At 27.7% G+C, this 16,505-nt stretch overlaps 1 protein-coding gene across 1 annotated transcript; it reads left to right on the forward strand.

Moving 5' to 3' along the window:
• The first annotated feature begins 2,110 nt into the window (after positions 1-2,110).
• On the forward strand, positions 2,111-15,523 carry LOC111630679 (low-density lipoprotein receptor-related protein 1-like). The gene is made up of 5 exons (XM_023374820.1): positions 2,111-2,154; positions 5,414-5,563; positions 9,240-9,518; positions 14,435-14,554; positions 15,229-15,523. Exons 1-5 carry the CDS (start codon positions 2,111-2,113, stop codon positions 15,521-15,523), a joined length of 888 nt encoding a protein of 295 aa, XP_023230588.1.
• The last annotated feature ends 982 nt before the right edge of the window (positions 15,524-16,505 follow it).

Below are 16,505 nucleotides of genomic sequence, written 5' to 3' on the forward strand. Positions count from 1 at the left end.
GTTAAATATAATATTGTTAATGATGTTTGAAGCAGAAAATGCAAAATTATTATGATTGAATTTTGTTAGATAGTATTTCTAAATTTTAATTTTTCAAATGAAGTGTAAGTTTAATTTTTTAAATTAACAAAATTTAATGTTTTAACTCCTGAGAATGAATTGAAGACTCGAAAGCATTATAGTTAATGTTTGAATTTTGAAAGAAGTATGAAATAATTTCATAAAATGAAAGTTTGCTAATTTATTGTTTACTTTAATAAAGTGCACTCTCACTAATCTGAACTAATTATTGAATTAACAAGGTTAATGGATATAAAATATATAGAAACTTAAATAGGACTACAGCAAACACATACACATATATATATTTAAAAAGTTTTTATATTGTATTTGGTACATATAAATTTTACAAATTTGGTGTTTTTAATAAAATGTACAGTGGTGCCTTGACTTACAAATGTCCCAACTTACAAGTTTTTCAAGATATGAGCCGTCTCTCAGCCGATTTTTTGTTTTGAGTTGAGAGCTANTAATTAAGAGTTGAACATAGATACAGCCAACTGTAATGGATCATGCTTATTCAATTGCTTAGTTGTTTTCGTGATATTTATTATGTATAAAACGAATAGAAATTAGTTAATCCTGTTTAATAAGCATGTTCATTGTTTCTCTTCTCTTAAAGATATGTAGATGAATATATTCTAAATCTCTGAAATCAGTATATCTCTGAAAGTTGATATCTTGATTTTGATTCAAAAACACTTATTGGTTTGACAATTGTGAAAGAGCAAATTGTGATATAGTTGTCATTGTCTTCATGTGAGTGAATTTTTTTTGCATTTTCAACTTGCTTTGACTTCATTTATGTGCATGGATAGTTCAACATATTGTGAATTCAAATGAAATTTGGACCCTGCTAATTCAAATATCTCAAAAGTTTTTGTACTGATGTGATATTAAAACACAAATGTATTAAAAAAAATACAGAAATAGTGCTTTGAGGTTTAAATTAATAGATTGTTTGTTATTTTAGCATTTTGAAGAGTAATAATGGAAAGGAGGAAAAATCTTTTATATTGAAATAGTTATTGGTGTTACCAATTTTTTATTAAATAAAATTAAAGAAATTATACATAGTTCATGACTATCAGTTGTCATTAATAGTCAACAAAAATTGATTAATAAAAAGCATAATAAAAAGAACTAATTATAAGTTATATATTAATTCATCTTTGTATTCAATATTATATTATATTTAATCATTTTTTATATATTTTATACAATATACAAGTCCTCACTTAATGTCATTTCATTATTATGTCATTGAGGAAAGATAAAAATACATTTGTAATTACAGTGGAACCTCGCTTAACAAACACTTCTCATAACGAGCAAAACAAATTGTAAAAAATGACTTGCTTAACAAACGATGTTTCACATAATGAATGAGAGGGGAAGTCCCGGATTGTGCACATGCTACATCAATCTATGTTTAGCACTTGTTCCACTAGCATTTTAGTGTCGCTTGTGATCAAAGTTTTTCCAAAATTGTGTTTAGACATATTACATATAAACATCGACAATCATAGCCTATTATATAATAAACACGCCAAACAATATGCCAAATTCTTGGGCTAGGTAAAGGCTATAATTAAATATTAGAAATTAAATAATTTGACTAGAGGTAGGCAGTTATGCTGCCATCTCGTAATAAATTTAATGAACAATTCCAAATTAAATTTCAATTTTTTTTTTTGCTTTTTGCAAATCGAATTCACATTCCAGGTTGGTTCATTCTGCACTTGAAGAAAAGATGATGATGATTCATGCTCCTTAACAATGTATATTGTATAACTTTCTTTGAATAAATGTTATACATAAAATATTTGAGTATTTTTTCAGCATGGAATGCATTATCGTATTTTACATGAATTTATATGGGAAAAATTGTTTTGCTTTTAATGAGTATTTCACACTAAGAGTATGATTATGGAATAAATTATGCTTGTTAAGTGGGTTCCACTGTACTTACAATTATTATTGTTAAATTTTCTTTATAAACAGTAAAATTAATTATATGAGGTGGGAAATAAATTCTGAGATTGCGAGCATGATCCAATTAGAACAAATATTAACTGAATCAGTTAGTTTACAGTAAAAATAATTTGATATTAAGAACTGAGAATCTATTGATATTAATAACCGAGGACCTGCTGTATAATATTAATACATTTGTTTTTAAGGGAAGAAAGAGTGATTATATTATATTTAATTGCCTGAAAATGAATTTTTATACTGTATATTTTTGTAAAAATTTTACTGAAAAATAAAGTGTAAAATTGGTGAATATATTTATATATTATTTATATATATATGTGAAAAATAAATTATATAAATCTGATAATAAACTCTCTATAATGCAATAAATAAATTATCTTTTAATTAAAATTATTGATTTTGTTCTCATTGTTTGAGAAATAAAATTTAACTATATTTATAAAATGAATTTTGAATGAAAATAAATATTATAAGATTTTAAATGAATTAAATAATAGTGAAGCAGTTTTTAATTACCCTTTAGCAGATATAAATCTGATTATAAAATTTATTTTCTTGTCTTGGATAAATATTGGATAACAGATTGGATATAGACTGCAATATATAGATTATGAAAAGTAACACCAGAGAATGCTTCCATGCATAGCATGTTTGTTCAAAGGGGTGCTATGATGAGTGTGTACCAGTACTACCAGGGTGAACATTTATAAAATTAAATTTTCTGTAAAAGAAGAAGAAATATTATAAATTGAAAAATGAAATGAATGTTTATTATTGAAATATTTAAACCTTATTTGAGAACATTTACTTAAAAAAAAATATTTTATTAGTACTGTGATTCTTCCCATTCAGGAATTAAAAATTAAATTATTTCTTTGTTGCTTTGAAACTGTGTTGTACTGAATTTTTGAGAGTGTTAAACACAAGATCGTGTTATTAATCAATAACGTGGCTTCTTTTCCATCTTTATTTAATTAATACAGTATTTCTACACGTTTCGGGCTTTTGGCCCATCATCAGTCAACTAAAACAAGAAATAATGTATACAGCATTTAAATATTATATTTTACAAGTAAATTGCACAAAAAATATAAGATACACGTATGTAACTTAAACGTACCATTAACCACGATATGGCACTTGTACACTATAAGTTTGCACATCACAAACCCATAGAGTAGCTATATGTTCTTTTACTCTTGTTTTCAATTTACGTTTTGAAAACAAGAGTAAAAGAACATATAGCAGATATGAAATATCATTGAATGCAATCCATTTTTCATGATCATTGTCTCATAAATAATTGTAATATTGACAAAGATAACACAAAAATTTTATACAAGGAAAGAAATACATATAACAGAAAATTCAAAGAAAGTGTAGCCATAATCAATTCAAAAAAATTGCATAAATAAAAATTTAAGCATAAACATAAATAAAAACTGGTTGAATGTATTATAAGAAATTTAATTTTAATTTATCTCTGATGCAATTTTTATAAAAAATTAAATAAAAAAAACTCCACCAGAGGGCTTTGATCGTTTTAGCTGCTTTATAGCTACTCTCTGTGATTTTGTAAATTTTGATCATTGCAAACAGTCAGAACCACTACCTGATAGTGCTAAGTCCAAGTTCAACCAAAAAGTGGAACAAACTATAATAGAGAATTTCGTACAAAAATTTTATGAAAGGCTCCCAAGTTTGTAAATGTACCAAAAAAAGTATGTGAATGAACTTAGCAATGTACATTCATCGTCTCTGATAGGAGAAAGGAATATAATTAACAGTAAGACTTCATTTTGTTAATACCCATAGTTTTGTGTATTTTTTATATATGTGAAGGTCCGAAACCCTTTCTCTGTTTTAGATCAGTATAAATCTAGGAATTTTCCTAGTAAAAGAGAAAAGGGGGACTTCTGCGGTCAATGACCGAGACGCTCTCCTCGAATAAGAAAAAAAAGGAGAATGTTAAAATATCAATAAGAGAAATCATCTCTATTTGTTTAACGATTATTCTATAGACGTTAGTATCAACAAGAAGGGAATAAGAGATATTTCTTATCACCTCTTGGTTGCACGTAACACGTGGTTACGGCAATAAATCGCCTTGTTCATAGTCAAACACGACGTTTGATATAAACAATAACTAAATAGTTGACCAGGTTAAAGAAATTATTGTCAAATGATTGTTAATTTATGGATGAGAGCCATCAAACCTATAGAAATTTATATCATAAAATCATATCATTTTGACACCAATAACAATAAATTAAACAAACTTCGCTGAGTCATTTGTCCGAACTAGCTAGATCCAAATATCAACACACTAGCAGGTGTGCGGATAAATCATGAATAACGTCATAGTTCTCACCCCCTCGAAATCAGTATAAAGAGGGCTCCCGGCCAGTATCGGGGTGGCCTCCAACTTAGAAGGAAATAACGGATTGACGATCCTCATCGCTGACCGCTAAAGACGGACAACACGGTTAGATTCTACGAGCTACAACTTTAGTAAGTAGAACTTTCTCCCTTCTCTCAGGTGGACTAGGGCTAATTCCTAAATAGATTTTAAGAAGGATCAAAGAATATCCTTTATCGTAAATATGCGAGATGTAGCCGGAAAACCGCCTATTGTAACCTCGGTTAGAGATTAGTAGTATTTTTAATTATTGTAACCCTTTCAAATATATCATTAGTTAATTAAAAATATATACATATGTTATCCTAAATATGTGTGTTTACTCGTACTCGGTCAACACCTTATCGACTTATCCGCGACCTCCCACTCGATTTTCGCCCTCCTAAATTGCCATCCACTGACCCTGTGAGCGGGACTCACCGCCCCGTTGTCGGAAAACGGTTTAAGCTTTGATGCTAAAACCCCGATTCTCACATATATCGCTTTACCATTTTAACTAGATGTACCGGAATTTTATAATATCCGTGTAACCACCTCATTCTTCGGGTTTGTGATGTGCAAACCTATAGTGTACAAGTGTCATATCGTGGTTAATGGTATGTTTAAGTTACATATGTGTATCTTATATTGTTTGTGCAATTTACTTGTAAAATATAATTTTTAAATGCTGTATACATTATTTCTTGTTTTAGTTGACTGATGAGGGGCCAAAAGCTCGAAATGTGTAGAAATACCGTATTAATTAAATAAAGATGGGAAAGAAGTCACGTGATTGATTAATAACATGATCTTGTGTTTAACACTCTCATTAAATTATTTTATTATAAACACATAAAAGTGTTTTATATTATTAAAGAATTTTGTATGAAAATATTTGTTAATTTATAGTTTAAATTATTGAAATTGAAAATATATAACTGAAAATTCTAATACTAGAATTTTTTACTTTTTATTAGGAAATATGTATTGGATTGATCCTTCTTATGATGTAATAGAAGTTGCACATTTGAATGGAAGTAATAGATTTGTTGTTATTTCTGGGAACATGGATAAACCAAAAGCAATAGTAGTACATCCATTCCAAGGGTAAATAGAAGTTATTTATTTATTTGTAAAAGTAATATTATTTCTTTAATACTACATTACATTTATTATAAAGTTTGATGAAATTTATGTAAAATTATGATTGTTTTATGTTTTTTTTAGTATNTATTTGAGAACATTTACTTAAAAAAAAATATTTTATTAGTACTGTGATTCTTCCCATTCAGGAATTAAAAATTAAATTATTTCTTTGTTGCTTTGAAACTGTGTTGTACTGAATTTTTGAGAGTGTTAAACACAAGATCGTGTTATTAATCAATAACGTGGCTTCTTTTCCATCTTTATTTAATTAATACAGTATTTCTACACGTTTCGGGCTTTTGGCCCATCATCAGTCAACTAAAACAAGAAATAATGTATACAGCATTTAAATATTATATTTTACAAGTAAATTGCACAAAAAATATAAGATACACGTATGTAACTTAAACGTACCATTAACCACGATATGGCACTTGTACACTATAAGTTTGCACATCACAAACCCATAGAGTAGCTATATGTTCTTTTACTCTTGTTTTCGATTTACGTTTTGAAAACAAGAGTAAAAGAACATATAGCAGATATGAAATATCATTGAATGCAATCCATTTTTCATGATCATTGTCTCATAAATAATTGTAATATTGACAAAGATAACACAAAAATTTTATACAAGGAAAGAAATACATATAACAGAAAATTCAAAGAAAGTGTAGCCATAATCAATTCAAAAAAATTGCATAAATAAAAATTTAAGCATAAACATAAATAAAAACTGGTTGAATGTATTATAAGAAATTTAATTTTAATTTATCTCTGATGCAATTTTTATAAAAAATTAAATAAAAAAAACTCCACCAGAGGGCTTTGATCGTTTTAGCTGCTTTATAGCTACTCTCTGTGATTTTGTAAATTTTGATCATTGCAAACAGTCAGAACCACTACCTGATAGTGCTAAGTCCAAGTTCAACCAAAAAGTGGAACAAACTATAATAGAGAATTTCGTACAAAAATTTTATGAAAGGCTCCCAAGTTTGTAAATGTACCAAAAAAAGTATGTGAATGAACTTAGCAATGTACATTCATCGTCTCTGATAGGAGAAAGGAATATAATTAACAGTAAGACTTCATTTTGTTAATACCCATAGTTTTGTGTATTTTTTATATATGTGAAGGTCCGAAACCCTTTCTCTGTTTTAGATCAGTATAAATCTAGGAATTTTCCTAGTAAAAGAGAAAAGGGGGACTTCTGCGGTCAATGACCGAGACGCTCTCCTCGAATAAGAAAAAAAAGGAGAATGTTAAAATATCAATAAGAGAAATCATCTCTATTTGTTTAACGATTATTCTATAGACGTTAGTATCAACAAGAAGGGAATAAGAGATATTTCTTATCACCTCTTGGTTGCACGTAACACGTGGTTACGGCAATAAATCGCCTTGTTCATAGTCAAACACGACGTTTGATATAAACAATTCCTAAATAGTTGACCAGGTTAAAGAAATTATTGTCAAATGATTGTTAATTTATGGATGAGAGCCATCAAACCTATAGAAATTTATATCATAAAATCATATCATTTTGACACCAATAACAATAAATTAAACAAACTTCGCTGAGNTACTCAAAACATTGAAAAAAGAAAAATGTATAATTTAATAATTTTCAGACTAAGTGGAAAAAGTTTTTATTTTAATTTTTTATTTTATTGAACCTTGCATGTTTCATGCAAATTTAAAAGAATATTTTCTTACTATGACACTTTATTAAGAACATTAAAAAAATATTAAAATTATTAAAAATCAAATTGGTTTTTAATTGATAATTAATTGATTTTTATTTCTTGATATTCTTGTTTTTGAATCAGTTATTTTTTTTTTATTTCTGTTCCAATCACAAGCTCTCTTGTTTTGTTCTTTCTTCCTCTAGATTTTTCTCTTTTCTTACTCTTATCCTTCCTTCTCAGTTTGAATCAAATTATTCTTTTGATTTTTAGTTTTTAACTTACACAATTTTTTTATTTTGCATTTTTAATTATTATTATTATTGGATTTTTTAAATGAAGATTCAGAAATAGCAGTATTGTGCATGCTTAAGGGCCATTAATTTTAATTTATATGCTTCATTTTTCAAAGTAATATTTATATGGTTCTATTATGAGGAGAATTGAGATAGAATTAAGAGATAATTGAATTTTAATATAGTGTTTAAAAGAACTAAGGATAGGTTGAAGAAATTTTGAGATACTTATTAGGAAAAATTTCAGAGTTAGAAATGGAAAAGGGACTAATTGTTATTAGAACAGATGGAAAGTTAATAACAGAATCTGATATATTTTAGGCAATGGAATGATGATAATACAACAGAAGAAATAATTTAAAGTTTTATATAACATAAATAAATACTTAACTTGCCATTTAAAAGAACATTTATTTTTTATAAATAAAAGCATTTCAAGGATATTATTTTCTAAGCAGGAATTTTTATTTGAATAATTAATAGAGCTGTGTATAAGAATTTGTATAAAAAATATATATGATCTGTATTAACGTCATAAAAACACCTAAACAGATAATAAAAATATTTTTTACACTCCATGTCCAATCACCAGGAACAAACTAATCTCCACAGTAGAGATGACCATTCTTTAGAGGCTATGCCTCTGCCAAATTATGTAAAACAGTCTAAAATGTCTACAGGTGACAGAGGTGTAGCCTCTAAAGGAAAGTTATCTCTGCTGTATAGTTTGCTCCTGGTGATTGGACATGGAGAGTAAAAGAATATATTTTTATTATCTGTTTATGCATTTTTACAATGTTAATACTGTAATTCCGCCAGCCCTGTTTTACAAAGAAATATATATGACCTGTTTGATAAGATAATTTTTACCTTTTTCCACATTTAAAATAATCCATAATAAAATAAAATATTCAATAATAAAACAATGATGATAAATTACAATAAAGTCTCTATAGTCTATTTCTTTCCAATCGAAAATGTCCAGTAATCTGACATTCTGCAGGCAACACAGAAAATTTTTGTGTTACTTCTTGTTGATTTATGAGAGAGAGAGAAGCTGATGTACATACATGTATGATATCAGTCACTAATTGTTTATTGCAAGTGTGATCAGCAAAACAGTCACAATAGTGATTAATATGATAAACTTACCTATGAACCAATTGCAGTTTTTTATTGTACAGTATATATATACACAATCCAAAAATACAGTAATCTGACACCCATTGGTCTGATATATGTTGGATTACAGAAACTCTACTGGAGTAGTTAATCTAACCGATTTGTCATTTCATACAAAAATATTTATATATATTTATAGAACGTGACATATTGATTTTGCAACTTGAATAGATAAAGTATATATGAATGTATGCATTTACAGACAAATATTATAAGTATCTGTATTTCATATCCATAAATCAATTGACAAGTAACTGATTATTAAATTAACTGATTATTAATTAATAGTAACTGAGTTTTTTTCTTTAAAGTAATGTCACAACATTATTTTAGAATAAGTAGAAAGCACAAAATTTGTATATTGTTTATTTTTTCATTGTATAATTCTCAATTTATAATATTGAGAACTATAATAATAAAATATCTCAATATAATAATTCTAAATTTTTTAAAAATATTTTTATTTTTAAATAGATTTCTTTTCTGGAGTGATTGGGGAATTTCACCAAAAATTGAAAGAGCCAGATTAGATGGCTCTGATCGAAAAGCAATAATTTCATCATCCATTCAAATGGTTAATGACCTGGCAATAGATTATGATTTGGATAAATTATATTGGTGTGATACACAAATGAATGTCATTGAACAATCTGATTTGGATGGAACTCACAGAAAAGTTGTGATAAAAAGTGCTTCGTTGACAAGTCCACTTTCTTTGACAGTTTATGGAGAATACATGTATTGGATTGATACGTAAGTAAATGATATACTATTTGTAATTTAAAATAAATTGCATGGATATTATTACTTATTTTATGAGGCTTTAATGATATTGCTCATTATCAATATTTCAATATTTACAAATATATGCTCCCTGTTAAGGGAGAATTANTACGGTATATAGTTAATCAGGATATGTAGTCCCTAAACTTTCCATATCTGGTCTGGCATTTTAAAAGTGTCTTGCCCCTGTACATCATACTTCTGTTAGCAATTGATTCATGCTGGTTATCTATCTAATTCCATACTTGAGAAAAGTTGAATTGAAATCAAGTAACTTGGGATGCAATTTTTAAATTGCAGCCCAATAAAGAATAATTTATGGTAAGACAAAAGAAAATGTTGCAATTTAAAATAATATAGAAAAGTTTATAAAAAAAACACTTTGATTTAAGAACTGTCTGCTTATTTTTAATCATTCAACAGATGATGTAGTATTCTATGACTTGTCATCTCATAGGGCTTAAACTATTTAACTTTTTTGAGACTCAAAATTTTTCTGATAATGCATTTAACATTCCTTTTAAATGTACTCTTTCATTTTTGTGTAAGAAAACTGTTTCCACTCAAACATTTTGTCAGAGTTGAGATTAATTTATTTCTATTACATTAGATACTAGCTGAAACAACAAAAATAATGGGAGAAAATATAATTTGTCAATTTTAAGTTAGGTTGGAAATATTGGAACATTGGAAATAATTTTTATTTTCTTGAACATATTGTAAGTGAAGTGAAACTTAAAAATTATTTATAAATTCAATTGTTGCTATAATCTGTCAAAAATAATGGGAGAAGAAATGAGAAAATTGATTTTCACTTAAAATTATACAAGCTTTATTAAACTATAAAATTCATTTTATTACAATATTTTTTCATAAAAATGTGTTGTCTCTTAACAATTTGCTCTGTTGTTCTAAATCTGAAATATATGCTTTTAAGATTACATTGTGGCAACAGAAAGAACTTGTCTTATCCAATTTTTTCAATATTTGAAATTAAGGTAGACAGGTTCAACTGTATATTTAAATGTGTTTATCTCAAAAACCCTTTTATCTTGAAATCATTTATCAAATTGTAGCGAATGATCCAGATTTTGAAAGGAGCGCAAAAGCAAAATGAGGCATTTTGGATGTGATCTTCTGCTACTGACATTTGCTTAAGGAAAGAAAAAAGCGACAAATGAAACTTCACGACTTTATCGCAAAAAACAAGAATTTCAGAAAAGCCAGGACCTTCCTCACAAAAAATGAACTTTGCATTTCTGTGTGCATATGTTTGTGTTATTTAACATATATTATTATACAAATTAATATAAAAATAACTTAAAATTAAAGTAAAATTTGTTTATTTTTGGTCACATGTTCCGCTATCCCCATTTACTCTATGTTAAAATGACCTCGTTTAACGCTGATTCGTTTAGCATTTTGTTGACTAGGAATGCATCCCCTCATTAAGTGGGGTCTTACTATATATAGTTGCAATTAACGCTGCTTTTCTCTGATTGGCTATGAGTTTGGCTTGCATCTTATTGGTTGAAGAAAGACAAACATCAGAAACTATTGACAAACTTTTTCTGTTAAGGTATGTCAAAAATATTTTATTTATACTTAATACAGATGTGTACTGTACAGTACTTGCTATTGTATTAATAAAATATCATACCTCCAATTAAACCTATTACTGTTTACTATCTGTATATCTCAAATTTTTTTCTCATTTTTGTGAGATTTGAGATATGTTCAACTGTACACTATTCAGCAAAATTGGTATATTCAAATAACTTGTAATAAAAAATACTTATCACACCATAATACACCACAGATTTATTTAGTGAATTTTGTTAATCTGTATTCAAGATATAATTTTTGAGTTTCAATTCACTTATATCCAAGAAAATGTTATGGCTGAGCTTAAAATTAACTAAAGTATACTGTAGAATGAAATACACTGTGTTAAGATTTATCAAATGATAAAAATCATTGTTTTAGCTCATCATTAAGTTTTCCTTTAAAAAATTATTATTATTTACTAAAGACAATGACAAAAAAAAGCTTAAAATAATTTATTTTAATTTGTGGGACATGCATTTCTACAGCAACTGTTCAGTTGCAGTTGAAATGCCTGTTTCACAAATTGAATTGAAATTTTTCTTTGAATAATTTGTTAAATGTTAACAGTTTACAAGAAGATGCAATTGTACAAACATGAATAATAAACAGTTCCTCTTTATACTGGAAAAGGGAGCATTTTTTGTGTTGTTTATATTTGAAGAATATTTCCCAGCACTTAAAGACATACAAGTAGATGATATGTATTTAGATAAAAAGAAAAAATCAATTTATAATAAACTTATTTTCTCAAAGCTTTTAGATAGCTGTTCTTACATACCTAACCCAAATGTATGCATTCTTAACCTGAAATNAACGTTAGGGTGGTGGGTGAGGAAACCTTCGTCCTAACCAAACATAAGCCCCAAACAAAAATATAATAAAGCAAAGTAAAAGTAAACTAAAAATAAAGCACGGACTTGGTTCCTTACAGTACTAATCACTAAACATATACAGATAGGCATTTGCTTCATCTATCTACATTTTTCATTTAAGGAAAATTAGCTATTTAGATTAGCTAATAGATTAATTTGATAACAAAACTTCCATTCCCTGTTCTCCAACCAAGATGTGCAATTTTTAATTTTTGGAATGGATATTCTCTTACAAGCATTCCAATGCATGGAAACCTGATGATGACTGTTAAAAATGGAAGAAAATGTTAGTTTTGAAGAAAATTATTGCTGGTTTTAGGTAATTACTTATTTGTTTATTGAATTCTACACCAGTAATATTGTGGTGATTGTACATCCATGTCAAGGAACCATTAGAAAGCTTATGACTTTCTGATGTATGTAAGCTAAAAGTTAGACCTTTCACTCCTTCCTGCTGATTTAATCTTCCCTACAAACTCCCGAACCTTTTACCCATCTGGAACAAATTCTGCAGTTACTCTCTGGTACTCTAAGGGAAACATGGGCTACCATAAAACTTGGACCCATCGTGTCTCCTCTCCAATTTCACCACCTACTCCCAAACTCCTAAATCTTTTGAGTAATCTGGATAAATTTTGCATAGTAGTCTCTACAATCCTCCAAAAAATATACTCTACTTTAAAACTCACACCTTCACTCCCTCCCCTGGTTTCATCCTCCACAAATTGCCAAACTCTTTGAACTGCATCAAATTCTGCATAGTTACTCTTTGCCATCCTGCATGAAACATATGCTACCCTACAATTAGGACAACTCAACCCCCTCCCTGAATTACCAGGCAATGCTGGGTATTCTTTGCTAATTAGATATAAAGTAATTATTTATAATATTCCAGCTAAAACCTTTAGTTTCTACAATAATATCCTATCTCTCTAAAAAATTCTATCCTTTAAATTTTTTCACTACTATGATCAATTCAGATTTATCTTGTAGGCAAGACAATGTTGAATTGATCTTGTTTCTCATAAACTTTAGGCTGAAAGTTTCCAATTTGATTAAAAACAATATTGGGGAATGGTCAATTTGCTATTTACGTCCACTTTCACAATCATGATCAAGATATTTTCAAAGCAATTTGTCAAAAATAAAACATGATAACACCAAGCATTGTGCAATTTGACAAAAATATGGATCATTTCTAAGTGGCTTCCTATAATATAGATAGATATCTTAGATGATTACATAATCTATAAATCGATTATGTAAAGGAAAAAATTGTACTTAGAGTGCAGGTTGTTAATTCTCATAATGGCCTTGGTAAAAGTGATTCTTTTGGATAAAATGTAAAGATACAGGAAACTGATATATTTACATGACCAAAATGTTTTGCAGTATAAATTTTTAAGAAAAAATTAATATTAAATTTTATTAAAGTAAATATACATATGATAAAATTTAAGCAATCTGTTGTTAAGATAAAAGAAATTTATACATTTGTAATCATTGTATACAATTTAGATGTAAAGCAAATTATATTATGATGCTGCTGGGTGTCTGCATGGTGGCTGTCAAATGTGACAACTATTCTTGTCAGGAACAATGATTTGATATGTTTAACTTTATAACATTTGTCAATTATGGAAATTGGAATTGTTGTAATGCATTATCTAGTTATTTATTTTTCGGAGTCTGAGGAAGGCCTACAGCTAAAATGCAAAATGATATAAATGCAAAAAATGAAGCTATGCAAACTCTGATTTGAAATCTTTTGCCAATGATACACTTTTATATAATCATCGCTAAACCCGATGTAATATAGCTAATCACCAAACATATGCCGTAAATCCATCGGGCTAGTTTTAAGGCTAATTACTAAATAAATTACTTAATTAATTTGGCACTAGAGGTAAGCGTTAGGCGCCATCTCTTATTAATATTAATAATTATAAATAAATTAATTAATTTAAATAATTTANACTTAAAGACATACAAGTAGATGATATGTATTTAGATAAAAAGAAAAAATCAATTTATAATAAACTTATTTTCTCAAAGCTTTTAGATAGCTGTTCTTACATACCTAACCCAAATGTATGCATTCTTAACCTGAAATGAAACACATAACAGTGATATTTACTCTAGAATGGTGATACCCTGTAGTATTTCAACTATATATATAATATTTCCAATAGATAATATAGTTTTTTATATATCATACTTCTGATAGGCAACAAATGGCTTCTATTGTGAGAAGATTTAGCCAAAACTGAAAACTGATATATATATATATATATTGTTTGTTTGAGTGAATCTTTAGTTTAAACAAATACAAAATTCATTCAGTATAGCAGATAAGTCATTTAATTTATTAAGTAAAATGTATACAATATTGTTTTGTTTTCATAGAATGCAAGGATCTATATTGAGAATGAATAAAAGTGATACCAATAGTACAATTGTCATGAGGAAGAATCTTGGTGATTCCTTAAAAGATATACAAATATTTCATAAAAGAAAAATGAAAGGTAACAAATGTAATTTTAAATTAAGACTTTATATATTTTTTAAACAAACAAGTTATAAAAAATATCAAGTTATTTTTTATATATTTTAGTTATTATTTATTTTATTGTATTGTATTTTATTTTTTTAAATTGTTTAAAAAGAGCATTTTTTAATACTTTTCAAAAATTGTATTTCAAAGATTAAATAGCTCTAGAATGTTCTTTTCTAGAAAGACTAACATTAATATCATCTATAAAGTTAAAAAAAAAGTTTATCAGCAACAGAAATCATAAAGACATGAAAAATACTTTAGGGGACTTGCTTTTTTAATTTTAACTGTTTCCAATTAAACTACTAAATTCAAATGTGGTCATGAAAGCCTGGAAGACAACCCTTGCAGTGGACATCCAATAGGTGCATTAACATCAGAAATCATAAACAAATTCCATGATATGTTTTTGCAAAATTCATGACTAAACATATCTGACATTGCTAAAGTTGTAAACATTTCAGGTGAATTGGCATTGCATATGAGAAAACTAGCCACAAGATAGGTGCCATGTTTGTTGACAATTTAACAAAAATGCATTCTTGCTCAAATTTCTCAAGAATATCTTGATCATTTCAGAAAAATGCAGATTTTGTGCACAGATTTGTTACTACAAATGTGATTTGGGCTTATCACTAATAACCAGAAACAAAGGAGAAGTCAAAACAATGGACAAAACTTGGATGTTCTGCACCAAAGAGGGCAGTTCCATCTTCTGGAAAAATCATGACTGGTTTTCTGGGATGAAAAAGGAATTATTCTATAGTTTACTTTCAAAGAGTAAAACAATAATGGGAGAATATTATGTTAACCTTTTAGACCAATTAGACAAAAAAATTGGAGAAAAGAGACCAGAATTAGCAAAAAAAAAATTATCTTTCATCAAGACAATGCACCTGCTCACAGAAGTGATTTTGCAATCAGAAAAATCAAGAAATTGAAGTACAGTTTGCTGCCAAATGCATACTGAGACCAGCCACTTGCATTAATGACATTATCAATATTAGTAGCATTTCCATGTTCCAATTCTTTGTGATAATAACAAGGTCTTACATATTATTTAGTAACACTTGAAGTAAAGAACATATGGTATTTATTGACTGAGCATTTTGCAACAAATAAAGTTAAATGATGTAAATTGGAATTAGTCATCAAAGTGGCTATTGTAGAGCACAACTGAATTGTCTAGATGAAAATTATAAAAAATAAATAAAAGTTTTTAAAATATTCAAAAATCCCATAAGTCGCCTTAATTTTTGTTGTCAAAGTATAAGCCTGAAACATCAAAAATAAAATAGTAACATTAATTCACCCAGACAACAGAGAACCAAAATGCATGGTCAGATGGTCATTATGTTAACTAATACTAAAATGTATATCAAATAAAATAAACTCAAAAATATTAAGTAATTTATTTAGTAATTAGCCTTAAAACTAGCCCGATGGATTTACGGCATATGTTTGGTGATTAGATACACTTTTATTTGGTGTTTATTTAGAACAAGACCGGATATGGAAACTATAGGGACAGGAGGCCCCTATTAACTATATACAAACTTTTGATGCAAACTGGAAGTCACGTTATTTCAATTCAATAATTTTCCCATAAGGTGTTAAATGACTGGCATGACTATTATTAAAAGTATGATATTACTATATGATTTAATGTATCCTCCAGTGCTAAACAATATGATAGCATTCTCTGGAATTTGCCTTTTCAGATATAATCAAATATCAGCATAAAATTTTTTCTAAGTGATGTATCTTTAAGTTTCTAAACTCGAGATTTTAATTCTTAAATTTTTAGATTTTTTTATTATCTTGAGGCATAGAATTTATAGATTTAACAATAAATTAAGCATGAAAAAATAAACTATACCTTATGACCATCAATACATTCAGGACATCTTTGCTTGCATGCTC

This window comes from Centruroides sculpturatus, unplaced genomic scaffold (genome assembly GCF_000671375.1).
Source record: "Centruroides sculpturatus isolate CEXI.00-Female unplaced genomic scaffold, Cexi_2.0 scaffold20, whole genome shotgun sequence".
Classification (NCBI taxonomy): domain Eukaryota; kingdom Metazoa; phylum Arthropoda; class Arachnida; order Scorpiones; family Buthidae; genus Centruroides; species Centruroides sculpturatus.

Excerpts from the sequence above, each read along its gene's own strand:
- LOC111630679 (XM_023374820.1), top strand. The coding sequence starts at position 2,111 with ATGATCCAATTAGAACAAATATTAACTGAATCAGTTAGTTTACA. Across the intron at positions 5,564-9,239 it reads GTAGTACATCCATTCCAAGG|ATTTCTTTTCTGGAGTGATT; the intron begins GTAAATAGAAGT and ends ATTTTTAAATAG. Across the intron at positions 9,519-14,434 it reads TACATGTATTGGATTGATAC|AATGCAAGGATCTATATTGA; the intron begins GTAAGTAAATGA and ends TTGTTTTCATAG.